The sequence below is a fragment of the Sceloporus undulatus genome, chromosome 1 (genome assembly GCF_019175285.1).
Source record: "Sceloporus undulatus isolate JIND9_A2432 ecotype Alabama chromosome 1, SceUnd_v1.1, whole genome shotgun sequence".
Taxonomy (NCBI): Eukaryota; Metazoa; Chordata; class Lepidosauria; order Squamata; family Phrynosomatidae; genus Sceloporus; species Sceloporus undulatus.
This window is the reverse complement of record NC_056522.1, coordinates 15781381-15808311: the sequence shown is the minus strand read 5'-3', so window position 1 is coordinate 15808311 and position 26931 is coordinate 15781381. Positions and strand designations below refer to the sequence as shown.

At 39.2% G+C, this 26931-nt stretch overlaps 1 protein-coding gene across 1 annotated transcript in view; it reads right to left on the bottom strand.

Moving 5' to 3' along the window:
• PSME4 (proteasome activator subunit 4) overlaps nt 1–26931 on the bottom strand; it is a 128408-nt gene that overhangs the window by 15478 nt on the left and 85999 nt on the right. The window contains 22 exon segments of the mRNA XM_042440031.1: nt 2215–2346; nt 3261–3352; nt 3739–3762; nt 3764–3844; nt 4555–4680; nt 4682–4708; nt 6470–6595; nt 7498–7567; nt 9034–9187; nt 13599–13680; nt 14653–14782; nt 16708–16761; nt 18409–18545; nt 19592–19801; nt 21865–21996; nt 23971–24066; nt 24205–24267; nt 24459–24557; nt 24651–24706; nt 24966–25022; nt 25641–25696; nt 26381–26476. Coding sequence (XP_042295965.1) covers nt 2215–2346; nt 3261–3352; nt 3739–3762; nt 3764–3844; nt 4555–4680; nt 4682–4708; nt 6470–6595; nt 7498–7567; nt 9034–9187; nt 13599–13680; nt 14653–14782; nt 16708–16761; nt 18409–18545; nt 19592–19801; nt 21865–21996; nt 23971–24066; nt 24205–24267; nt 24459–24557; nt 24651–24706; nt 24966–25022; nt 25641–25696; nt 26381–26476 — 2100 coding nt within the window.

Sequence of the window (26931 nt, the reverse complement as noted above, 5' to 3'; positions counted from 1 at the left end):
GGAAGCACCGCCCTTTTGTAACCCTAGTGCGTGCTCGTCACGCACTAAAGTGCCGGTCTGTAACCGGCCACACTTACTATAGTATGATTCTGTTTGATGCTTAGAGTCATACTGAAAGAAATCAAGCCAAGACTCTTAATAATAAGAGGCACATTAAAGCTGGATATGCAATTTCCACTTCCTATATATATTAAGCCTCCTCAGGATTAATTTCCATCCTCTATACTGGGAACAATGGGCTTGAAGAAATCTTCTGATGATGTGCTAGGCTACATCAACAAATTGCAACATACTAAATTTAACTGGCAATAAAGGCTGAAAAAGACTAACAGTTTCTATTATAGGAAAATAACATATTGGTCACCAAGGCCCTTACAGTCTTTACTTATACAGAGTAGAATTATATTCCTACCAACAAGTTTCATTATTCTAATATAAATGGATAGAGATTTGTGGGTTCTAAAACCTACACTACTATAACTATATAACTTTTGTAAGATGAAACTTGTTACATTTTAAAAAAAGTTTGTCCCACTACAGTTCTGGATCCACAACACATCAAGACTGTAATTTTTTTTCTGATTCATGTTTAGCTAAACCTGGATGAATGTGACTCAAGTGTTGGTCTTAGATCTGAAACAACTGGGTTCAGATTTTTGCCAAGCCACATAGCTTCCTCATGTCATCACCTGTTCTAACCAGTTGCAACAGTAAAATGAGATAGCTCCAAGATGTCTGCTGTGAGTACCCTGTGAAAGGGAGGGATACAAATATGACTCACCTGCTTCTTAATCTTTCTCTCTCTCTGTATGTGTATATGTGTGTGTGTATTTGCTTTTCTCCCACTATGGAACTTAAAGCAGCTAACACAAGAATGCAAAATAACAACAAAGAAGCATTAGATAACAGAAGTAAAAAAAACAAACATCTTATGAGCAAACTTCCACTAGTTTACCCTTCTCAAACATCTTTGTCAGGCACTGGAAGGCATAAAGCAGTGAGCCTATATATAGGCCACTCTAAGCACTGTATTCTAAAGAAAATAGTGCCTTATGCTCACCTGCCTGAAGGAGGACTTCAAATGTGAAAAGAAATGCACATGAGTGCATAACAGGACAGGACAGTCCTGTGGAAACATCCCCAAAACCATTTAGAGCTTTAAAGCTAAGACCAACACTATGTATGTAGCCTGGGAAGAAACAGGTAATCTTCTGCAAAGATCGCTGGAATGAAATAATCATTCTGTTCTGTTCCTGACAAAAATCAAATTTATAAAAGTTTGCATATAAATAAAAAAAATATCTGAAGGAAAAAAAGCTATTTTTAAAATGATGTTTCATATACCTTTGTAAGTAGCATCTTAGAAAAACTATTCTTTCCTGCAGGACAGGAAGCATGTACCTTCTAAGATAGATACATTCCATCTACAACAGGGGTAGGCAACCTTTTTGAGCCGGGGGCCGGGTTGCTGTCCCTCAGACAACTGGGGGGCCGAAGCCAAAAAATAAATAATTAAATAAAAAAAATTAAAATTAAATATATAAATAAACCAGGACAAATGTAGGACAAAATTTTCAAATGGAAGACACTTTTTTTAAAAAAATGGAGGACACGCGAAAAAATTTGCTGGTTTTTTAAAAAATGTTAATATAAATGCATGTTTCTGAGGCTTCTATAGACAATTGCCCCCCAAAGGTCCCGGCAGCAATCGGCGGCAGGACCTGGCTGGGGCCGGTCCCAAGGCCTTGCCGGGCCGCATCCGGCCCGCGGGCCGCAGGTTGCCTACCCCTGATCTACAACATGTTGCTGCTGTTGTGTGCCTTCAAGTTATTTCCAACTTATGGTGACCCTATCATGGGGCCTTCTTGGCAAGATATGAGCTGGGGGGGGGGGGCCTTTTCCTTCCGGGGGGGGGGGCAGGGGAGGGGGGGGGGGGGGGGGGGGGTGCCTTTACCTTCCTGAGGCTGGGAATGTGTGAGTTGCCTAAGGTCACCCAGTGGGTTTCCATGTCTGAGTGGTCATTCAAATGTTGGTCTCCTGAGTCGCAGTCCAATGCTCAAAACCATTACATCATACTGCTTCCCACTCACAACATACATCTATTAATCAAAAACATCTTATTTACTCAATCAGTGGTTGTTGGGGCTTTTGTTTGTTTGTTTGTTTTAGTTGTAGCCCTAAAAACAGTGCAGGAATTTAAGACCTGGTACCAACCTTCCTATCCTCTCTCTGACATTTTTGTAAACTTGGGTGAGTTTAGGTTCCAGGTACTTCAGCAATCTGTGCAGCAGCTCTGGGACTCGCCATTCTTGCTGTGCAAGCCCCCCTTGGAGCACATACAGACGACTAGAGGAGGGAAAAGGAGAAAAACAAATAAACATGTGTGGTACTTCAAGAAAAGAAATTCAAGAAAGCACACATTTACCTTCACCAAGGGTAAAGGTGGTGTAAGCAGAGGGAGTGTAAGAGATTACTTTTTGTGTAACGAAAACAAATTGTGAACACTACGAAAACAAAAACAAATCCTTTACATTTTCAGCATTCAGTTGATAAATATAAATATTTTGACAGAAAAAAAAACAAAATCATAGAACTACAATTCTTCATTATATTAAGAATAAATCATTTATCTGATCAACCTCAAGAGCATGCTTCAGCCAAAGACTTCCTCCTTCTACTGTATCAAGAGAAAGGATCCTTAGATCTTGTATTCAACCACCTAAATGTTTACGAGTATCTCTGATCCCTTCTCAAGAAAATCATCCTCAGTAGGATGTCCTAATGTGATATGAGCAGCCTAAACAATTATGACCTGTCTTAAACTAAGTTATACCAGTGCAGCATTTATTGCCTTCACTGACCAGTAATAACATTTATTTCCTCAGTAGATCTTTTAATTTAATCATACTGGCAGAACTGCAAGCATATTCCAATGTCTCACATAATTTTATCACAATATATGTGGTGGACAATTTGAAAAATAAATTTGAGCATCTTCACATAAGAATTTATGCAACAAAATTCCCTACAATACTGCTATAATGTCAAGTCTCTACCTAACCTACAGTATTCAGTTAAGGAAATCAATCATATTTAAGCCATTTTCTCCATGAGGAGCCAGACAGCAGAATGGTGAGATCATCACTTATAACACACATCTTCTATTATTTGCTACCAGAGGAACTACCTGTTCTGTATAAACCTGAGCCTCACTGTCACCCATACCTAAAATCTCAAATGGATGAAATTAAAGTTTTTACCATGCGTCAACAAATGACCCTCCTTCACCACTCAAAGGAGACTCCAACAACAATTCAAACAACCAGTGCAGCTTCCGGGGATCTCTGCTCTCCTGTATCAACATTTTTTAAAAAGAAAAGAGAGAAAAATCATTTCAAGGGAGGGGGAGTATTAGGAAAGCTTTTTGAAAAGCAATTCAGTATCAAACATTTCTGTCGCATGAAACAGTGGCTTTTATAGCATAATAACATGTTTTTTTAATTCCTAACAAACCCTTCTTTCCCAAACTAGTTTAAAAGGAAACATCTTGCTATATATAGCTTGGCAAAATATTTTGGGCTAGATGAAGAGATGCAGGACTAACTACTGGATAGTTTCCTTACTAACCTCAAGATTAACAGGGATGTACACGGAACCCATCAAAAATCTACAAAAACTGATTAAAGATAACATGTGTGCTTTCTAAACATTGCATGGCATGGAACGTGCAGAACTTACACATGATGTTGCTATACATGCCCCCCCAGTCGTTATATGTTTCTACTGTAATGTTGGATAAAGCTGTTCTTAGAAGTGGACAGAGAACTTTCCAGAGATTCTCCACCTGTACATAAAAGAGAGACAAGGAAAAAAGGATGATATGAGATCTATACATGACAGTTCCAATTTTTTACAACAAAGAGTTTCATTTTTTACAAGGACAGGGCAAAATAAAATTCAGCACGTAAACCTCAAATATGCATAATTTTAAACTTCTGTCAGAATGTTTATAGCTTTGATAATTGAACAACCGAAACAAAACCAATCCAACAACAAAACCCGAACGCACTGAGTTCTTAGTTTTGGGGAAAACAGTCTGCCTTAAAGAGAGAAGATCTTCTTTACTACAGTGGGCCCTCCTCTTATGTGGGGGATCCATTCTGGATCGCCCCACGTAAGGGAAAATCTGCCTATCCTCAAGCCCCATAGGAAATAATGGGGCGCATGCATGTGGCAGGGCGGCTATGGGCGCACGCGCCATTGTTGTTCTCCCTGAGTGGCTTCTGCGTAAGCTGGAAGCCGTGTAAAATGCATCTGCACATGGCGCAGGCACCCTGTATGTAAACATTCTTATTAGTACTGTTTAAATATTCTGAAAAAATCCTTATTTTTGTTGGTTGAGGATTACTTCTTAGGGAACAACTTTCAAAAGTAGGTATGATTTTTCGCATTTTCAGCTGAACTTGAATTATTTCTGTTTATGGTGTTCATCGTTAAGAATAAATACTACTTTTTGAAAGTCAGCAATTTTTGCCAAGGTACACAACACATTACCTTCTCAAATGTCCAGTGTTTAGACCCTCTTATTAAGCCAGCTATAATTTCAGCCACACAGCGCTGGGTACTTTCATGGGAATCTACAGCAAGACGTTCCAAGTGTGGTTTCAGTACAGGCAAAAAAAGCATCATCAAAGTTTCTGAACAAGCCCTGTTAAAAGAAGATGTTTAGTACTATGCCTGAATAGTTCTAATTACCTTTACAAAAAGGGCTTGCACACTTTTAATTTAACAATTCCAGAATGTCACTTCTTTAGAATACATGAATAATATTCAAAACAGAGGAAGATTTCTCACACAATTTACTGCTTTAACTGCCATGACTCAATGGAATTCTGAGATTTGTAATTTGTTCTGGCACCAGAGCTCTCTGACAGACAAGGCTAAATGTTTCACAAAAGTAGTTCCCAGAATTCCATAGCACTGAGCCATGACAGTTAAAGTGGGGTCAAACTGGATTATTTCTGCAGTGCAGGCACAGCAACAGCTGTGCATATGGAATAATGCATTTTTTTTACCTTTCTTGAATCACAACCCTATGCTCACACCAAATGGAAGTAAGTTCTTAAAACCTTCTCAAGTTTGAAAAGCTGTTTATAATATCAACTGAATTGTGTGGGAATTGCAAAGCAAGAGGAGTATTCCAAAGGACAAAAAATAAAATAAAATAAATCTCATCATAGTACAAATACCTCCTGAGCTATTTGTAATATTTTGCTCAAAATATTTTTGCATGTAAGTGCCTTCCACATGTGTGTTATGTATATTTCTTTCAGAATGCAAGCTTTCCAGAGTGTGTGCATGTGCCTTCAAGTCACCTGTCAATTTATGTCAACCCCATGAATTTTAAAGGATTTTCTTAGGAAAGGAATACTCAGAGTCTTCCACTAAAATATGTCTTACAGCAACTGCTATTCTTTGGCAATCTCCCATCCAAGTACTAACCATGGCTCACCTGGGGCATGTTTATACAGGCTATTAAACCTGGCTTCCCCTTGCCCTCGCTGTGTCCTGTTCAGATGACACAGGGCCAAAGGTCCAATTTGACAGTGGACTGTCTTCACAAGAAAAGAGCAGTTTCACAGCGAATCTGGCCATCCCTGCCTTAAATTAAATTTAAAAAACTCACCATTTTTCTCTGCATCTTCCAATAAAATGCAGAGCACTCTGCAGCAATGCCAGGTGACTGTTCACAGCATCCTGCTGTGCCAGCCACCACTGTGGGTTGCTCTCTCTGAGTTCACAGAAAGGTGCCCAGCCATGGAATTGATGCTGGTTGCCTCGTTTTCTATCTCAGAGGGAGTGACTTGCACCAGTGGCAGACTGTGTAAACAGCTGCCCAACGTTACTCTGGCATGCCCAGGTAATGGGGCCCATTTGGGGCAGTTTTAGGGCCAGTATAGTCCAGGAGTGACTAGGCATATTCTGGCCAGTGTAGACCAGCCCCGATTAGCTTCCAAGATCAGATAGGATCTAGTGCCTTCAGAGTATTAAAGCCTCCAAATTATTGCAGAGAACAACACAGTGAAGTTAAATACAGTGAACTGGTTCTGACAATTATTCAAGACGTCATAAAAGACAGACTGTATTTATGAAGTCCTAGAGATTTTGTATCATTGTCTGCCATTAGGCCTCAGTCCCCCATTTAGATACAATGCAGAATTCTGGCTTAACACAAACCAGAAATTAAGATCTGAAGCTGTGCATGAAGAGAGGAGTGCTTGGCCCCCAACATTCATTTACAATTTCATAACTTCACAAAACTTCAAATGATCCCACACCCAGGCTTGTATACAATATAACAGTTACAAAGCATTAACTGCACATATCATTTACAACAGGGCGTTTTAGCCCTGGATTCCTTTTATTTTTTGGAGGAGGCAAATAATCATAGCAATATAAAACTAGTCACCTTGAAGAGGCAAAATCTGCGAGGATTGAATTTATCTTTTCCTTTTCTATCTTCTAAAGAAAGAAACTTGATTAACTGCTCAACAAATTTTGGATCAGAAAAGTGATCATAAATTACTTGTTCTGCCTGTAAGAAAGAAAGAACAGAAATAGAAATCTCTATAGTGTATGGTGTCAACTATGTGGCTACAGTATCTCAACCCCCAAGTCTTACTGAGAACTGTAAAAGCTGGGAATTATCATAGTCACAAATCCTCCACCCGCAATTGTTTTCTACATAAAATTGTTACTATTTTCCCCCTTTCTTAGAATGTTTAGTTCAACTTTTCATGTATGACACCTGCAGTTAATCACTTATATAAGTCTTCTTTGGTGCCTGTAAACAATTATGTTACAAATTATACTCTATATACCATTGACAGTGTTCAGACAGGCTGACTGTTCTGTACAAGATGTCAGCCTCCTGATTCAACTTTTTTTGTGGGAAATGCCTGTATGTGCTGTAAGTTCTTTCAAACAAATATATTTCTCATTGTAATTAAACCTGGATCTGACTTATCACATTCTTGGCATCCTCAAAGTTCAGAGATGATGGACTGGCAAATTCAAATAATGAGATACATAAGTTATAGTTACAGTTGCCAACCCAAGAATAATTTCATACTTCAGTTACTGAAAACCACAGATTTGTAAACAAGCCCAGAGAAGCTGTGCACAGTTGCTTTCACCTGTTTTTCCTATAAAGGAAAATATCACAATATTACAACTGATTTACAGAATGAATCTCTACTTAAGAAAAAAAGTATCAGGTTATCAGGCTTTTTTTTCTGTTTGTAGCTAAAAGTCACTATTTCCATTCTAATTTATGTGAAGAGATATGGGAGATATGTGAAGCCTAGTTAATTAATAAGGACCTTTTCACTGTTCAAACTCACCTCCTACTACTAAAAAAATTCTATACACACACACACACACACACACACACGCCTTGTATCAGACAAGACCGACTCTCAGGAGAATGTCACTCACCTCTGAAAGTTCCTTTCTACTCCTTCCAAGCTTTGGTTGCTCTTCTGCTGAAGCATAGATTTCCATATTTCTAGAAAATACGGGGGAGAGGGGAATTACCAGTTTATCGTATTGGTGAACAAGAAAAATACCAATTCCTGGTTCATCACTGCAACATACTGTAAGTCATGACAGCATGAATAAAGGAGATTATCAGAGTAAGCTTTCCACAGCTGTGCTGCTGGGGGATATAGGACATTGTACTCCAGCACATGTGGAGGACACCAGGTTGTGGAAAGATCTTCTGATAACAAGGAAAGTAGTTAACACACTGTTATTTTGTTTAAAAAGTAACATGACAAAGTTCAAATTTAGATGCACACTACTTCTGATACATTAATGAAAGTAAAGTCTGCCCTCCTTATCCACAGAGTTTGTATCAATGGATTCAACCATCCATGGCTTGAAAATATTTTTTAAAATAATAAAACAAATCTTGATGTTGCAATTTTATACAAGAGGCACCATTTTACTATGCCATTGTATACAATGAGATTTAAGCATCCATGAATTTTGGAATCCACGGGTGTCCTGAAACCAAACTCCAGTGGATACCAATGCCCCACTCTATCAGGTTTCATACAGGTTGGAATAACTTTAATTTGATACGACAGGGCCTTCAAGCAAAGTTATACAACTGTCAGAGTTGGCAACACGATTGCCCCAAGAAAACGAAGGCATAGAGGCTAGACCCCTAAGCAGGCCCACGGTCATGCTGAGTGCCACTTCCTGAATACTCCATAGACATAAAAGAAGACTATCCCACAACAGCAAGGAGCCCTGCAATTATAGTCCAAAACACACTGCAGAAATAATCCAGTTTGAGACTGCTTTAACTGCCCTGGCTCAGTGCTAGGGAATCCTGGGAATTGCAATTTGTTGTGACACTAGAACTATCTGACAGAGAAGGCTAAATGTCTGACAAAACTACAGTTCCCAGAATTCCCCAGCATTGAGACAGGGCAGTTAAAGTGGTCTCAAACTGGATTATTTTTGCAGTGTGTTTTGGACCTGTGTCACACTACTCTCCACAGCTTCAAACTATATGGGCTGCAATCCCATCTACTGGCTAACGCAGTCTTTCAGCAGTGTATGAAGATGGTACTGCAGGCATCAAACTCAAGACATTTAATTTAACTAGTTTGTTTAAAAAACTAAGTAACTTTCAAGTATACACCCCTAGAGTCCATTTAGTATGAGTGACAAGTTTCAGGAGTCTAGGTTTCATGGGTTCTGAGCTGAAACCCTGTCAGATACATTCCCATTCTCTTTTATTACAGATTAGACTCTCTATTATATGTATGCATACCCCAAAGAGTTATGCAAATATAAAATGAACACTGAAGAAGTAATTTTACTGCTTGTCAAATAAAGTGTGAGCAAATTTTGTTAATCTCTGAGAAGACAAATGGACAACTGGCATGATAGGATGGAGAGTATGACGTGTTTCCACTTCCTTTCGTGATGACTGGACAGGGAATATAAGCCAGTACTTACTGAGGCCAGGTGTAGTATCCCCAGTGTGTTTTTTCCACAAAATGGCAGGTCTCCCAAGCCTGTTTTGTCTTTGGTAAATTGGCGATTTCATAATGCAACCACTGGTTATCAGGTCTGTCACCAGCCTGGATAGTAGAAGGATGAGCAGCTCCACCTTTTTTGCAAAAAGGAGAAAACCACTGTCTGTTAAATTTACGCATCAGCATGCAAACAGCCTTTCCTGTCGCATTTTGCAACTTGGAGCTATTGACATTTTCCTCAGATAGGTAATTAGATAGTATGTGGCTATGGTGTTTATCACACTATGCTCTTAAAGAGGTACTATTCCAGTGTGACTCCTCTAGCTGCCTCCTGTTGCATGCTGGGATTGGCAGTTTTAAGGAGGGGTATTTAGAATTCTCAGGCAGAGAAGTTCAGCTCCTTAAACTTGCCAATCCCAGCATGCAACAGGAGGCTGCTAGAGGAGTCACACTGGAATAGTACCTCTTTAAGAGCATAGTGTGATAAACATCTATTGCAGAAATAATCCAGGTTGACACCAGTTGAACTGCTCTGACGGAGAAGGCTAAATGTCTGACAAAACTACAGTTCCCAGAATTCACTAGCATTGAGCAAGGGAAGTTAAAGTGGTCTCAAACAGGATTATTTCTGCACTGTGGCCACTTTAACTGGCATGACTCAGTGATAAGAAGTTCTGGAAATTGTTTATTGTAGCACCAGAGCTCTCTGACAAAGAAGACTAAATGTCTCACAAAACTACTACTACTACTACTATTATATTTATTTGTATCCTGCTCTTTTCCCAGAACTGGGACTCAGAGTGGCTTCACAACATTTAAAAACAATACAATTAAGAACATAAAAATGATACATTAAAAGAGAATTAAATTGTTAGAATATTAAAATAGATTACATATTAAAAGAATAAAAATACAGTTAAACTATAGTTTGCAGGAATCCGTAGCACTGAGCCATGGCAGTTAAACTGGTGTCAAACCAGATTATTTCTGCAGTGTGGATGCAGCCTGTGATGATTATATATTTTCTATTTCCTTGAATCACTTGTAAATCTTTAGTACCCTTCATTTTCTGTCAACTCAAGTCATGTAACAATTTGCTTTCAAATAAGGATAAAATTATTAAAACTGTAGTATGAACCCACTGTTCTTTATTTCATCACTATAATTTATTTCCTTCTTACAAACCATAGCTCTATGGACAGTTTATAGTCTTATTAAAACTATAAAACCCAACAATAATACAATGAAGCAGTGACCAGAGACAGCAGACAAAACCAAGTCAAAAACAGAAGCAGAGAACAAGCAAATGAAAACCTATTAAAACAAAAGCAGGCACAGAATAAATGCACTGAATTATTGCAAAGTGGTTTATTCTTGGTCTTGCTCAATAAGAAATAGCATTTTTAGAAGCTGCTGATTCACAGTGTGTAACACATCACTATGTACAAAACTCCCTGCAAGCCACTCTGAATGCTTTGCTAAGTGTTGCTATTGTTTAGTCAGAACTAAAGGTCAGAAACTTCTTGGGTCACCAAAACCTTTATTCCATTATTTTTATAAGCACTTACTTTACCATAACCCAGGGGTCAGCAACCTATGGCCCGCAGGCCGGATCCGGCCCAGCGAGTCCTTGGGACCGGCCCCAGCCCAGTCCTGCCGCTGATTACCGCAGATTGCCGCCCCCTCCTCCTCTTCCTCCTCCTCCATTATTATCCTTAACCCTCCTACCTGAGGAGGGAGCGACAAGAAGAGGCGCCTGCATCCGTGTCTCTCTCTTTGCAGCCGGAGAGGAGGGCCCACAGCTCCTTTTTCCAGGCACAGCTTGCCCTTCCGCTCTCTCTCCACACAGAGAAAGGAGGAGGCACCCATCTCTCTCCCGGATCCAGCCGAGGCCTGCATTGCGCCTGGGCCTGGCCCGGCCGTTGCCTAGTCCTGCATGTCTTTGCTGCCTTCTGCCCTGCATCCCCCGCCGCTGCCTCCTCCCCCTCCCTGAAGGACGCCCCTAGAAGGAGGCGTTGTGATGGCAGTGTGTGTGTGTGTGTGGGGGAGTTGTGAGGTTCTGTTGTGTAGGGGTGTGTGGGTACGGAGGAGGGAATGGTGGGGGGATTAGACACGTGTAGGGTTTTTGGGTGTTGGTGGTGGTTGTTGTTGTGGTGTGGGGATGTGGCGTTTGTGTGTGTGTGTGTGGGTGGGTGGGTGGGTGGGTGCCTAAAAGAGACAACTGGGCTATGGGAAGGTGGGGGATTAGGGATATAGTGTGGGGATGTGGCGTGTGTGTGTGGGTGCCTAAAAGAGACAACTGGGCTGCGGGAAGGTGGAGGATTAGGGATATAGTGTGGGGATGTGGCGTTTGTGTGTGGGTGGGTGCCTAAAAGAGATAATAAATATTATTTATTTATTGTTTTTTAAAAAAATATTTAATTATTTTTTTGGCTTCGGGCCCCCCAGTTGTCTGAGGGATAGCAACCCAGCCCCCGACTCAAAAAGGTTGCCTACCCCTGCCATAACCCATGTTGTGGAGAGGCATTTTACAATCAAGGTTAGTTTTGCAGCTTGAAAGTCAGCAAACAAACCACGGTTTATTTTACGGTTTATAACCAGACATCAATTTTGGCTCTTGGCATTTGGTACTGGATGGCAGAGCACTCCATTTGAATCCTCCCATATTATTGTTGTTAGAATAAAACTTTTATTTTTATCCCGCTTTTCTGTGACGAGACAGTCAAAGCGGCTCACAACATATTAAAATATCCACATTCAATATTATGTTTCAAACTATGTGCTTTCAATTCAGCATTATCTTATGAAGGGTTAAGGATTGTCTTGGCAAGATTTATGCAGAGGAGGTTTGCCACTGCCCTTCTTTAAAGCTGAGAGAGTATGATTTGCCTAAGGTCAACTAGTGGGTTTCCACAGCTAAACAAGGATTTGAATCCTGGTTTCCCACAGCCCATTCAATCTGTACAGAGCTATATTCCACTTCAACTTCCATGGCAACATTCTATGGGATCCTGGAACTTGCAGTCTGATGAAGCACCAGAACTCTCTGGGTAACAATTTTCTGTTGTTGTTGTTGCTATTGTTGTTACTGTGTGTTTTCAAGTCATTTTTTACTTACAATGACCATAAGGTGAACCTATCATGGGGTTTTCTTGGTAAGATTTGTTCAGAGGAGATTTGCCATTACCTTCCCCTAAGACTGAGTGCATGTGATTTTCCCAGGGTTGCCCAGTAGTTTTTACAGCCGAGCTGGGAATCAAACCCTGGTCTCCAGTGTTGCAGTCCAACACTGAAACCACTACACCTCACTGGCTCAGTATCCCAGGTTTCAGTATTATTATTATTATTATTATTAATTTATATAGCGCTGTAGATTTGCACAGCGCTGAACATAAAAACAATAAATATAAAAGAGTAAACCTGCCTATGGCATACAATCTAAGAAATAATAGGATAATACATAAAAATACATAGCAATACAGGAAATGATTCAATAAAACAGGCAACAAAAGAATATCAAATAGCAAGTGACAATCATGCAATGCCTGGGAATGCTTGCTATTTGATGTTCTTTTGTTGCCTGTTTTATTGACTCATTTCCTGTATTGCTATGTATTTTTCTCTCCTACCCTTCTCTAAACTGTCAATCCCAGAATTCCACAGGAAGTTGCCACAGAAGTTAAAGTGGAATATAGCACTAAACATTTTGTAGTATGAATGAGATACCAGAGTCTTAATCCAAGGCTAAATTTGCTTTTGAGACTGCAAGAATACTGGAATGTTATATTCAATCAACACTTAGATTATTGACTGACCTCAGGAACACCTTAGTTCACTCTTTTATATTTTTGTTCTATATTAATTAACCAAGTTACAGGCTGTCACCGGACTGTTGGTTACTTACCACAAAGACCCATTCTTCTGAAGTGCTAAGAAATAATCCACATACAGTATATTGAGTTATCACCTGTACTGCTCAAAACCAGAAGTGGGTATCATATGAACTCTGGGACCCTACTCTTGTCTCTCTGCCCCCTTCTGCCATGAAAGGCTCAAACAGAAGCACTAAACCAAACATAAAAGACAGATATAAGCAGAGAAGAGAGAGGGAGCCCCTTATATTCAATCTGCAATGGTAGGAGAGAAAAATGTTTAGAGGGAGTAGAGAGCCAACAGCAAGTTTTCAAAGATCATGTGAGTCTTATCTCTGTTCCCAGGCAATACAGAGGACAAGGCAAGACATGTGGATTAACCCTCAGCACTGGGCAGAAAATGATAGCCTTTATTCTTCTTCATGCTGCTATTTTATGGTTTTTTTAATGCTGAAATTGCAATGGTCATGGCAGCTAAGTTTTAAAAAGAAACCACTTCTTGGGAGAGCCATAAAAGCAGCTGGGCTTAGACTTCATGGCAGAAACAACTCAAGGATATGTAATTCTACATATTAACAGACACCTCACATGTACAATTATTCATGCTAATTAAAATGTTTTAGTAGTTAAAATTAGCTTCAAACCTGAAACCATTTTTGTTCAGCACACTTACTGATTTGGAAAGGACACATGGGCACCTTTTTGTGAGGTCTCTTTAACTGCTTAAGGATGCCAGCCACAGCAGAGATTGCCATCTAAGAGCAGAAGTGAGAATTAACTTGTTTGTTTTAAGAATTCGAAATAGTCAATTACTTCATTACCACCCTTGAAAAGAAAAATAGAATCCGATTCTGACCTCCTCTTCTCACCTAAACAGGACTACACAAATTAGAACTACTGTGAAGCGACAAGTAGGAAGAACCAACATTTTTCCAGCTCTGACATATCACCTTTTTATCCCATCTGAGAGGAGAATATTCTGTTTCATATAATAGCTCCATGCATATAAACCAGATTCCCTCTGGAGTACGTACTAAGTCTGCCTCTCTATTCTTCTTATTTATTTTCTCCTACTGACGATTACAAAAATGATTCCAGTCTCCAAGAGACAGGACAGAGCACATCAGGTTCAACTTGTAGCATGTCCACTTTGAAAAGGAACAGATTACAAGTGATGGGACAACTGAGTCACTACTAGTCAGGGTAGACAGCTGTGGACAGTTTTCACCTGGTGTAATGCCACTTTCTATGATTCCATATGTAACATTTTACTAAGGTCTAATTTATGCATTCAGTTTGCACAGAAGTTGCATCTTAAAATGGTAATACAAGAATGTTATATGTAAAGTGGTTCTGTACACAGGAAACTATGTACTCCAACCAGTATATACCTGACATGTCTGATTTTTAGTATTTGCCAAGAATATAATATTATTATCAAAAGCAAGTATATGAAGAAAGCAGTTCTTTCTCACCACCTGTTTCCATATCAGAAAAAATGTAATATATATTATAATAATATTATATTATTATAATATATCTCCAGAATCAGAAGCAGTGTTTCTCTATATGCAAGCTTCTTTGGGAAACAATTAACTGAATGCTACAGCATTCATGTCCTTCTAGCTGCTGTGAAAATAATGCTTGAATAAACAGACATTTGGTCTGATCCAAATGTTCTTATGAGCTCTCTTGTTCTTGTATTTAAATAAATTCATCATATTTACCTTGCGAACAACTAGGGCATCATGATTGAGACATTCCACAAAGAATTTTATGGCTCTCACAGGTAACACCCTGTCATCTCTTAAGAGCAAGGACAGAAAACCAATGCCAATGTGCTCAAACTTCCAAGGTCTGGAAAAATAAAGGAAATGAAAGAACTCTGAGGGAACAAAATGAATTTCACCAAACACATTTCATCACTAAACAAAGGCCACCAGAACAACATTCCAATACTGGCAAAAGACGACTCAACTCTAGATCGACAACAAAAATCTCCTTGAAACAGCTTTTATGTTTAACACACATTGCACTTCAGTGGGGATGAATGTAATTCTCATTTACTTTAAGGCAGGAAGTAGTAAAAAAATCCCAAGAGGAAGGAACATAAAGATCATCAGTAGCAAAAACAAAACAAAATAAAACAAACCCTCCTAAGATGAAAGCGACCTTCGATTTATATCCAACCATTTTTTCAAGGTTTTCCTTCCCTGGAATAAATCCACATTTGTAAGATTCCTTCTGAGAAGCAGGTATGAATACTTCCAAATCACAACCTTAGTCATAGAAGTAGACTGCAGGAGCACTTCCAAGAATATCTCTAAAACTGAATACATGTCATGCTACTTAGAATCATAGAGTTGGAAGAGACCACAAGGGCCATCCAGTCCAACCTCCTGCCATGCAGGAAATCACAATCAAAGCATCACCGACAGATGGCCATCCAGCCTTTGTTTGAAGACCTCTAAGGAAGGAGACTCCACTACACTTCGAGGGAGTTTGTTCCACTGTCCCTCCTAATGTTAAGGTGGAATCTTTTTTCCTGTAGTTTGCATCCATTGCTCCGGGTCCTAGTCTCTGGAGCAGCAGAAAACAAGCTTGCTCCCTCCTCAATATGACATCCCTTCAAATATTTAAACAGGGCTATCATATCACTTCGTAACCTTCTCTTCTCCAGGCTAAACATCCCCAGATCCCTAAGTCGTTCCTCATAGGGCATGGTTTCCAGACCTTTCACCATTTTAGTCGCTCTCCTTTGGACACGCTTCAGTTTCTCAATGTCCTTTTTAAATTGTGGTGCCCAGAACTGGACACAGTATTCCAGGTGGGGCCTGGCCAGAGCAGAATAGAGTGGCACTATTACTTCCCTGGATCTAGACACTATACTTCTATTGATGCAGCCTAAAATCGCATTGGCCTTGTTAGCTGCCACATCACACTGTTGACTCATGTTCAACTTGTGGTCTACTTGGACTCCTAGGTCCCTTTCACACATAGTTTCATTCAGCCAGGTGTCCCCCATCCTATATCTGTGCTTCTCGTTTTTCCGCCCTAAGTGCAGTACCTTACATTTCTCTGTGTTGAATTTCATTTTGTTAGCTATGGCCCAGTTTTCTAGTCTGTTCAGGTCATTTTGAATCTTGATCCTGTCCTCTGGAGTATTAGCTACTCCTCCTAATTTGGTGTCATCTGCAAATTTGATAAGTATTCCCCCAATTTTGTCCTCCAAGTCATTGATAAAGATGTTGAATAGAACTGGCCCGAGAACAGAGCCTTGTGGGACCCCACTGGTCACTTCTCTCCAGGATGAAAAGGAGCCATTGCTGAGCACCCTTTGCATTCGATCGGTCAACCAGTTACAAATCCATGTTAACAGTTACCTTGTCTAGCCCACATTTTACAAGCTTGTTTGCAAGAATATCATGGGAAACCTTGTCAAAGGCCTTACTGAAATCAAGATATACTATATCCACAGCATTCCCTTCATCTACCAAGCTGGTAATTTTATCAAAGAAAGAGATAAGGTTTGTCTGGCATGACTTTTTTCTCTGAAACCTGTGTTGACTTTTTGTGATTATGGCATTGCTTTCTAGATGTTCACAGACAAAATCTGCAACAGGATGCTGAAACAACTTGAATTCAGTGAAGAATTTTCTTTGTATTTTAATTGACTCTTCCCTGCTTAACGTTGAAGGAATGGAAGTAGTTCCTACAGTTCTTCTTTAAAAACATCTCAGTGTCTATGAATTTCATTTTGAAAAAGACACTTGTATACTTACAGATTTCTTTGATCCACACAATCTAAGAGCTTGTTAACCAAGTTTTCATAGTTTCTGAAAACAATAAGAAACAGCAAGTATTACATTTCTGTAATATTGCATAGGATGCCACTTAGGTTTGTGCCAACAGAAACACATATTAGAAAGGCTAAATTTTGAGACTACAAGATTACTGGAAAGTTACAATCAATCAACACACACATATTTTATGTCTGATATCAACTGTAAGATGAGCATTACCTACTGCTTTTAAAAAATTATAAAGTGTGCGCATGTGCCCTCAAGTTGCCTGTCGACTTATGGCAAGACCCCATAATATTTCAGAGGTTTTCTTAAACAAGAAAAACGCAGTGAACGTTTTGCCAGTTCCTTCTTCTAATTATTACACAGCCTACAGCATTGGTTACAGTCTCCCATTCAAGTCTTAACCAGAGCTGACCCTACTTAGTTTCCTAGATCAGTTGAGATATGGTGTCTTTAGGGTATTTGGGTTATTGAAATACTATAATGCACTAGTATTAATGTTACTCATTACTGTATTTTCTGGCATATAAGACGACTTTTTAACCCTTTTAAATCTTGTCAAAAGTTGGGGGTCGTCTTATACGCCGGGTTAAGGCCAGCTTGCTCAGGCCGCAAGAGAGCCCCATGACCTGGCACGTGCACCCGGCCTCCTCCCACCTTCCAGACCTTCAGAGGTCCACTGAAGCTGGCACGCGCCCAGCCTGCTCTTGCCTTCCCAGGCCTCCACAGAGGCCAGAAGAGAGCAGCATGGCTCAGTGCACGCACCCAGCCTGCTCCACATCCTGGCGTGATCGCCGCCGGCCTCCTCCCGCCTTCCAGGTAGGGTTGCCATAATTGTCCACTAAAACCCAGGACAAAATGTAGGACAAAATCTAGACCAAACTATAGGACAACTGCAGGACAAAACTCAGCCAAAAATGTAGGGCATTTAAGAAAAATGGAGGACCTTAAATGTTCTACGTTTTGGACTGAGTTTTGTCCTGCAGTTGTCCTACAGTTTGGTCTAGATTTGTCCTACATTTTATCCCAGGTTTTAGTGGACAGTTATGGCAACCCTACTTCCAGGGGTAGTCTTATATGGCCAACATATACCAAAGTCTATATTTTAACTTGAAAAGTTGGGGGGTCGTCTTATACGCCGGAAAATATGGCCAAAATCACCATCACTCTATCTACTGACCTTGTTAAAAACATGTTTCAGAATTAAATGTGATTCATTAAGCCTAAAATAAAGTATTAGAACTAAAATGTGGAGGAGAGAAGGACATGGTCTATCTCCTAAAGTAATGAATTACAGGAAACATTTGTAGTTGTAAATATGTTAGTTCCAGGCTCGGCAGACAGACTGGACAATCCTACGTTCTCCTCTCTGCTTTCAAAGAGAAATAGAAATTGTTCAATTACAAATAAAGTGTGAAGTTGAAGGCTTTCATGGCCGGCATCCATAGTTTTTTGTGGGTTTTTCGGGCTATGTGGCCATATTCTAGAAGAGTTTATTCCTGACATTTTGCCAGCATCTATGGCTGGCATCTTCAGAGAAATGCTGGCGAAACGTCAGGAATAAGCTCTTCTAGAACATGGCCACATAGCCCGAAAACCCCACAAAAAACTACAAATAAAGTGCTTAGGTTTCAGTATGGGTGTCTTAACTCTCTAATCATGGACCCTGGCACTTACTGAGAGGACTCAACATTCCTTTCTTTCTGTCGCTGAATTCCCAACTGAATCTCCTCTGAACTAAGGCTTGTCCAGCCATTGTGCAGATCGCTGGATTTCTGCATAAGGACAGCAACCTCAACACATTTTTCTGGAACCTGGAGGGGAGGGAGACACCAATTAATCTTCTGCTAGAAAAAGGGACATTTCACAAAGGAAGTGCAAGATGTTTTCTGCATTTAAAAGGCAAACAGAGCAAAACAAGCAACACTCACCCTTCATAAGCTGACCCTTTTGGGCTGTCTGTATCCCCTCAATGAGAATTTAATAAAGTGACTTTTACATACGTTCCACTGATTCTTTGTATCCACTCCTTGATGTCCCAGTCAACCCCATACTGTGCATCATTTCCCCAAATGAACTTAACATCCTTGGAAATGATGAACATATGTTCTTGAATGCCCACAAATATTTTCCCAACCCTGCACAAATTGCTTTACATAACTATCAGCTAAAACTTGAATTCTCTGTAGTAATTAAACAGTGTTGAAACTCATATTATTATTAACTATGGTTTTCTAACATTCTCACACACAGCAAAACATATTTGTCCATTTCCCCCATAGAACTGTATACATGATGTTGCATAAATATTTAGTATTATTTTATTTACTTCACTCATATGTCATTGTTCTCCCAGGGTGGAACCCAAGGCAGCTTTCAGAGACAACAAATTAAAAACCATTACAAAAAAGGTTTTAAAGACAATTGAAAAATCCCCACATTACAACACTATAAAATCATTTTAAGATCATATAAAACTGAAAAATTAGATAAAGCATACATCTAAATAAGAACCTTTCCTGCTTAACCATTAAAAGCTTGCTTAAATAAAAAAAATGTCTTTGTTTGCTGGGAAAAGGAAAGTAGGGAGAGGGCCAGCCTAGTCTCCTGCAGAAGGGAATTCCAGAGACAGAAGCAGCCACTGAGAAGACTCTCTCCCTCATGTCCTCACCAAGTCCAAGTGATTTACACTCTTGGCACCAGATTTCTGTGAGGTTCACATTAGAAGTAAGAGTTACTAAAGCCACAGGCATTATGAAAGAAACTGATTGGAGTTACAAAGCCACTAGATAATCTTTTAGCATTTTAACCTTTTATTTTCATGCAGACATTTCCTAAGTGAGTAATATTTCATGCTTACTGTAAAGTCCAGTCCTATTGTTTCATATTGCCGATGTATCTTCTCTGCAAGGTCATCAAACAGTCTAACGATGGATGGTTTTTCCAGAGACATTGCTTTGCTGAGTCCAGAAGAGACAATTGCAGGCCAAGTTTGAACAATGCAGTCCCAGTCATGAAGATTTGCTAGACACACTCCACTATGGTTTCCAAGAAGGCAATACAAGGCACCCTATAGAAAATAAGTTTTAAGAAGAAATACTTAACCTAGAAATGATGTTTCTGAAGAGTTTCAACAAGGGTTTTCCATTACTAGCTGCCTACACGTACAGTTGTTATTTCAAAAATGCTAACTTAAGTCATTTCCACCTAGACAGAGTGACAAAGCTAACTCCCCATGTGGTTTCACCTATCATTTAAAATATATATCCAGCTAGTTTAGAACACTGGTCATATATGTTTCTCAGATTACCTTTTAAAATCAGATCTTTCTTCATGAAAACATTTGCCTCACTATCAAAACTCCAAAAACATGGGTAAGGACAATTTCTTTAGATTTAATGGACTTCCATTATGATTACAATTTCCCTCACAAACAAAAGAGAAAGCCAGAAGTTGTTTGCAACTGCAATTTCTTAATCTTAGGCATCCAATAATAAAGTTGGGAGACATTACCCAATTGGCTGTGTAACACACTCCAGTACAAAACTGTACACATGCTAAGCAAAATATTAAAGACAAATCTAACCCATTCAACAGCTAAGCAGCTTAATCAAGAAAGCCTGCCTGGATTCTACTGAACTGGGCCAGAATCCTTTTGAGAGTCAACACAGAAGAAGGCTCTTTGGGTGAAACCTGACAGGATTGTCAAGAGGACAGATGTAGCCAGCTAAGGGCAAAAGCTATGCTCAAATGTCAACAGGAGCACCACAGAATGCTGCACCACTAGAGAAATGTAAGGAAGCACGACTGCAAGTCTATTAAAAGTACATCTGCTAGCACAACTAGCCATTGCGTTAGCCGAGACTCCTTAAAGGATTTTAACCCACCAGAAGCAAATCCATCAAACCCACCACAAGCAAATCATCTTTAATGCTTTAGAAAGATGTTAGATAGGATGAGAAGTTATTTGGTATTCATGTGATTTTATGTTTGTATGTCATGTAAGTTGATAAGTTTATGTGTTCAATGTATGTTATTGGATGTACGTGTAATGTATATATTATATATAAAATAAATAAATAAAAAAGGGAAAAAAGATGTTCCAAGTTAAGGGTTTGAGAAATCTACAAAGAAAAGGCATGCTACAATTGTGGGAGAAATTAATGAAAAACCGAGCTTCACCTGTCCACATACAATGGATAGAAGGTAGTATTAAAATTGCACTCTAAAGAACTAAGAAAAGACACTGGAGCATAGGAGAAGAGGCACATCTCAGATACAGAAACATTAATGTCTTGTGTTTTTCCTTGTTACTATAATTCAGAGTTGTGCAATTATGAGAGAGGCAATATCTCCCACTCCCCACAGCAACTAGAAAGAGTATCTGAGACGCGCCTCCATTTTCCTCTGTAGTCCCTCTCCAAATGGTGACCAAAAGGGATGTTGCGTTATTTCTTGTCACTATTCTTGAGAGGAACTACATAGAAAACTCAGGCATTTGAGATTGGAGGGGTGTTTCTGGGAGAGCTATGTAGTGAGAGGAGAGGGCTTTTATGAGTTTTCAAATGTTTGAGGGATTTCGGTGTGGTTTTTGGGCAAAATTGTACAAAAACCCTGCTGTTTTTTGTTTAAACTGGGGGTGGGGTGGTTGGTGTCGGGGATCCTTGGTTGCCACTAACAATGCACTCTAGGGCTTGCATGAGGCACATGGGCCATGCTCTGCTATAATTCTTGGTTACGATACAGTTAACTATATAGTTTACACAGCTACTTATGAGCAACAGCTACTTTGTTAGGAAAACTATGAAAGTACATTGAATACAGTGGTACCCCGGGATACGAATTGATCGCGTTACGAAATTTCCGGGATACGAAAAAAATAGATAGGAAAAAACTGTTCCGGGTTACGATGTTTTTTTCGGGTTACGAATTTTTTTTTCGGCGCGAAATTCAAACCGCAAAGCGCGGCTAGCGGCTTTCCAGCGCTAGCCGCTAGCCTTTTCGGGTTGCGAAATTACTCGGGTTACGAACGGAGCCGCGGAACGAATTAATTTCGTAACCCGAGGGACTACTGTATATTTATGTAGTAAGACAGAAACAACAAACTCTGGAAAAGCATAACAGAAACCTTACTTTAAACTGTTGCTGGGTGACATCATGTCTGTCAGGTCTCAAAAACTCCAGAACCAGAGGAATTATGTCCCTGCAACAGAAGTTATATGTCCCCAGAGCAGTGAAGAATGCTTGCTGAGCTTTGTTTCTAACCTAAGGAAAGAAATAACTCAAATAAAATGACTGGTTGCAAACATAGTCCTGCAAGGCAAAGCAATGGTGGGTTTTCTGCATTTTCTTGTTTTTAAAGCTAATTTCTAGCAAATAAAACCTTTGTCTGGACAGGGATGTTTAGTGTCTGAAGATGGAGAGGAGATCAACATTCCTCAAACCATTATTGAAAGTATTCTCTTCAGAGTAGGCAGGATCTTTAATTTCACTACTACATATTTTAATCAAGGCCACCAAGCAATATGAGTAACAGAAAGTGTTGAGGCCCCTGAACAACAAGAAAAATGTGCCAAATATCACAAGAGTCCACAAAGCTAGAAAAGACTGTTGGATATTCCTCACAAAAATCAATTCTGAATGGGTCTGAAAGAAGCATCCAGAGTTATAGATTATTTTCTTTAACCAACTAGAAAGATGGGGATCACACAACTTGTGATCTTCAAAGGCCTTTAACCCCTCCTTCCATTTTTCCTTCCAGGTGCAAGCTAAAGCTAGAGAAGAGTGCTTTCAAAGGACAGACAATGGAACAACTAATAGCAGAAAAACCCAGATATCACTCTGAGGGGTCAAGCAATGCTTGGTAGTGGGGCAGAGCAAGCCAAATCAAATAAGAGGAAATGGTGCCATCCATCTCTATAAAGTAGGACTGGATGCCTCCTTTATATTAAACCAGAATGGATGGTGAGTATCTAATGTTCCATTCTCTGGTTGGTGTGAGGAGCCATCCACTGCTCATGTTAACTTGCTTCCTATGATGGCTGGATAGTGGCTGATTAGGTTGTAGACACGAGTGTGTAGTACTCTCCTCCTAAACACAGTCTTTGCAGGCCTAAAGGGACCAAGTCTGTAATGATAAGCAAAGTTACTTTGATTAGCCCATATAGCAGGACTTGCCAGTTCTCCATCTTCCTTGTACCACTCAGTAGTGAAAATATGTTCCCCCAGCCTAAGGGGACTAACATATGTTGTTAAATTATCCTTAGTGAGAAGTGAGACAGTAAGAAAAAAAATCCAGCCACAGAAGTTGAATCTTTGACTCCAGTGGGATTCAAATAAGGCATGGACTTATTTACATATTTATTTATGGTATTTATACCCCGCCCTTCAGCCCTAAAGGCTATAAACATTAGGTTTATTTTGAGCTGACAAGGTTGGGTTAGCCATCCTAAGGGTCAGGAATGAGATGTACAAAAGCATAAAACTCAACAGATGACCTTCCAGCAATTAGATGGCTGTCTTGCTAGTCAATCTCTGGAGTTATCAAGAATCAGTTTTGCTTTCTCTGCTGCTTCTACTGAATTCCATCCTGCAGCAGAAGGCTGTGTGAATCACGAAGGAGCCACAGGGAAGAAGTTGGGTGAAGAGAGCAACTGTTTGATCATGTGCTGCCAGCAAATTCTGCTAGGATTATGATTAACCATCAGATTACTATCTGGCTGAAATGACTTTTCACTTCCCTATTTTATTGCTCTTCTTCTTCCCAACGTCTAGCATCAAGACAGAAAGGAGAGAAAGCACATATGAAGAGATGAAAGCTTTTCTTTTTGCTTTCAAAGAAAGAAAAAAAAGAACAGTCAGAAACAAAAAGAGGTTTTAAAACATTGTTTTCAATAGGAGGAAACCCAGATGTAGCTAGAAGATTTTGAAAATAGCAATGATACACCTAAAAAAAAGAAAACCATCATGGACAAGGCATGGAATAGCCCTGGAAAGAGGGGTTAAATGGACACAAACTTCCAAGAACAAAAGTCATGCGATCCCTATCCCCCTAAGGTGATATTCATAACTCATATCTGTGCATGCCTCCTGACATCAACAAGAAAATAGGAGTTTCACTCAGAAATTTTTTTAACTTATGGCCAGAACAGCATTGCATTCCTTGCAAACCAGCAGTCTGAAACCCAGCGCTATTAACATCCTGTCTACAAAAACTCAACTGGGATAATAAATGCTTACCTGGCCATACGAACTTGTGGACAGACGCAGAAGGTCCCTAATCAAGTCCTGGTGTACTTTTTTATATTCACAGCCTTCAACGGTAAGTGTTCTTAGCTAAATAGAAAATGCTGTATTAGATTTTCCTCTCTTCTGTGCATATTTACTTTATACATATAAGTTCCAGGTACTAGAGATTCAAGCAAAGGTGGAAGAGCTACAGGCAAATATTGGCTATGGAGAAGTACACATTACCTCATGCTGCAACATGACTCTATCAATTAGCAATGCTCTGATATGCTGTTTCTTGCCTTGAAGCTGCAAACAAACAAACAAAGCCATTATGTGTACATGGAAACAGTCTTGGTCATACTGGGAATATACTCATTGTTCTTGAAATTTTTACTCCTGGGTGTCTTCCAATGGTTAATAATTGGTTTTCTCTCTTCAAAAACACTGTAGGCGTCTGTAAAACTAAACCAACTAAACCAATTACATCAAATACCAACCTTGTTCTCCATTGATTTCTTCACCAAGTTAAAGCTCTTCCACCGTGAATCAAATTCATGCTTATGTGACCCTTGGAAATGTAAAAGGTCACCAATAATCTGTAAAATGAGAATTTGGATTATAAAGAGCAAGTCCACCTGCCTAATGTGGAAATTTAGGAAAGGAAAATGCTTCAGAAATTCCAGCTGTACCTTTATGATGAGGAACAAAGATTTAGTGTCATCTTCTGAGTTCTCAAGTACATAATCTATCATAGTAGAGAAGAAAATCCAGTTCAGTAAGACAGTAAAGTACTAATTTATTGATTAAAGAATACTTTCTTTGAACTGAAATACTCTAGACTAAGTAGAAAGGAAACAAGTGTAAATTACAGTGGACTTCTCCCTTCATTTCTGATTTATTAAATTAGTTTTTTAAAAAAAAACAGTGTATTACAAATTTTTTAAGCAACGATGGAGGTGCAATGGAAATAAGTATGGAAGGGAATTATTAAAAACTACACTTACTCAGAAGCTTTCTCGTGACTGTGCTGATTGTTTCTCTGTAATTCTCTCTTGACAAATCTAGACAAGGTAAGACCATTATCTATAAAATTTAAACTTTAAATTACATGACATTGCAAGGCACAGCCCACTGGGAGCAGAAGTACCAAAATAAGCACAAGAAAGATTGCGAAGACATGAAAAAGGTTCATTCAAACATAGCTAGAAACTCTATAGGAAACTCAATATAAGTACCATCACTGTGAGCACATCTAGCTCTTTCTAATGACAGGTGGCTCATGAAGTCCCTACAAATACCTGAATATCAGTAATAAGGGCTGGTTAGTTTTTGGTACAAAAAAGCTTTAAAAAGTTCTATGTGCCTTATTCACTGTAACAGTCAGGCATGCGCACATGCACACACACTCTTAGTATTGCAGAAATACTGCAACGGCTTTGGGAAGTGGGGCTCTATCATCTGATAGGATTGTAGGCATTTTCTATCAGGGCATATGTATTGAGATGTTAACATGAGTCTCTTTTTATACGGTATTACTGTCTGCATATTAAAGTATAGACAAAAAATATATGCTAAGCCAGAATTAGTTGTTATCTTCCAACATGAAACTAGTGACATAGTATGCCAAACAGCAGCAATATTTAAACCATTCTTTTATCTGATAGATTGATGTAACTTACCATAATCAACACCAGTATAAAGTTTAATCTCTTCTAAAGACACAAGAGTTGGAACCCTGCAGAACATACAACAGATGCTTTCAATGAGCTTGTTCAGTTTCCAATTATCATTTGTCACTCTTAAAATTTCTGAGAATAATGAGCATATACCAGTCCGATTTCCTATCATTTAATCATCATTTAACAAGATAATCTTTCCTCCTCTCCCCACTTCACTTTAATCTGTTTTAGCAAGCACCTGCTAACCACAGTACAATGAGGACACCCTTTAAACATCCTGAGAAAAACAAATAAAAAACTAACACATGAATAGATTTCACAGTTCAAGATATGAGAGTACTATTTCCCTAAAAAAGGCAATCTCATCTGCAATCCTAAACCTACTTACCTGGGTATCAATAATCTCCACATAATTTACTTCTGAATAAATATGCACAGGATTGTATCACCAATTATTCAGTGATTATGAAGTGCAATTCCTTGCTGTGGAGAAGTTGTGTTTTGTTTTGGTTGTTTTTTTTTTTTTGCCATCCCATATGAAAAGTATTTGCTGTTGTACAGCAGTGTCTGAGAACCCAAGGCAGAGAAAGTATATGCAACCCTCTTTTTGATTCTGCTCTGTTCTTTTCTCCTTCCACTTTGGTAGCTCTCAAAGTAGTTTTTACTCAGTCCTCTGTGACAGACAATATCATATTGTGAACCATGCTATTTATGACATGCACACAGCCAAGCTTACTCACAGGTGAGCTACTCTTTCTCCTTTCAGTGGTGGAAGAATGTTTCCTGAACCGATTAGGCAATTGTGTACTATTGTAAGACACTGCTGCACATCATCTCTGAAATAAAATGTTAAACATATCTCAGTATTTAAAATCTATATATATTAACTACAGCTGCAGATAGGGTAATACTTCCATTCTGCCATTATTGTACTCTGATCTCCATAACACTTTCACCACTAGAGGGTTCTCTTGGGCACACATTCAATGAGTAAAGAATTAGAAAAGTAAGGCCAGCCCTCTATTACAAGCAGGTAATATTTCTCTGATAAACATCTAACACATGCAGTAGTTTTCTGCAATGATTCTGCAAGTTCTGTTTATACAGACTAAATAAAAAATTATTATCTACAGATCATAGACTATTATCCAAAATTCCTACAACCAAACATGTTTCTTTCAGCAATCTATTTGACGCTCTAAGCGTATATTAACTTCAAGCGTATATTAACTTCAGCTGCAGATAGGGTATTACTTCTATTCTGCCATTATTGTGCTCTCCAGTTCAGATC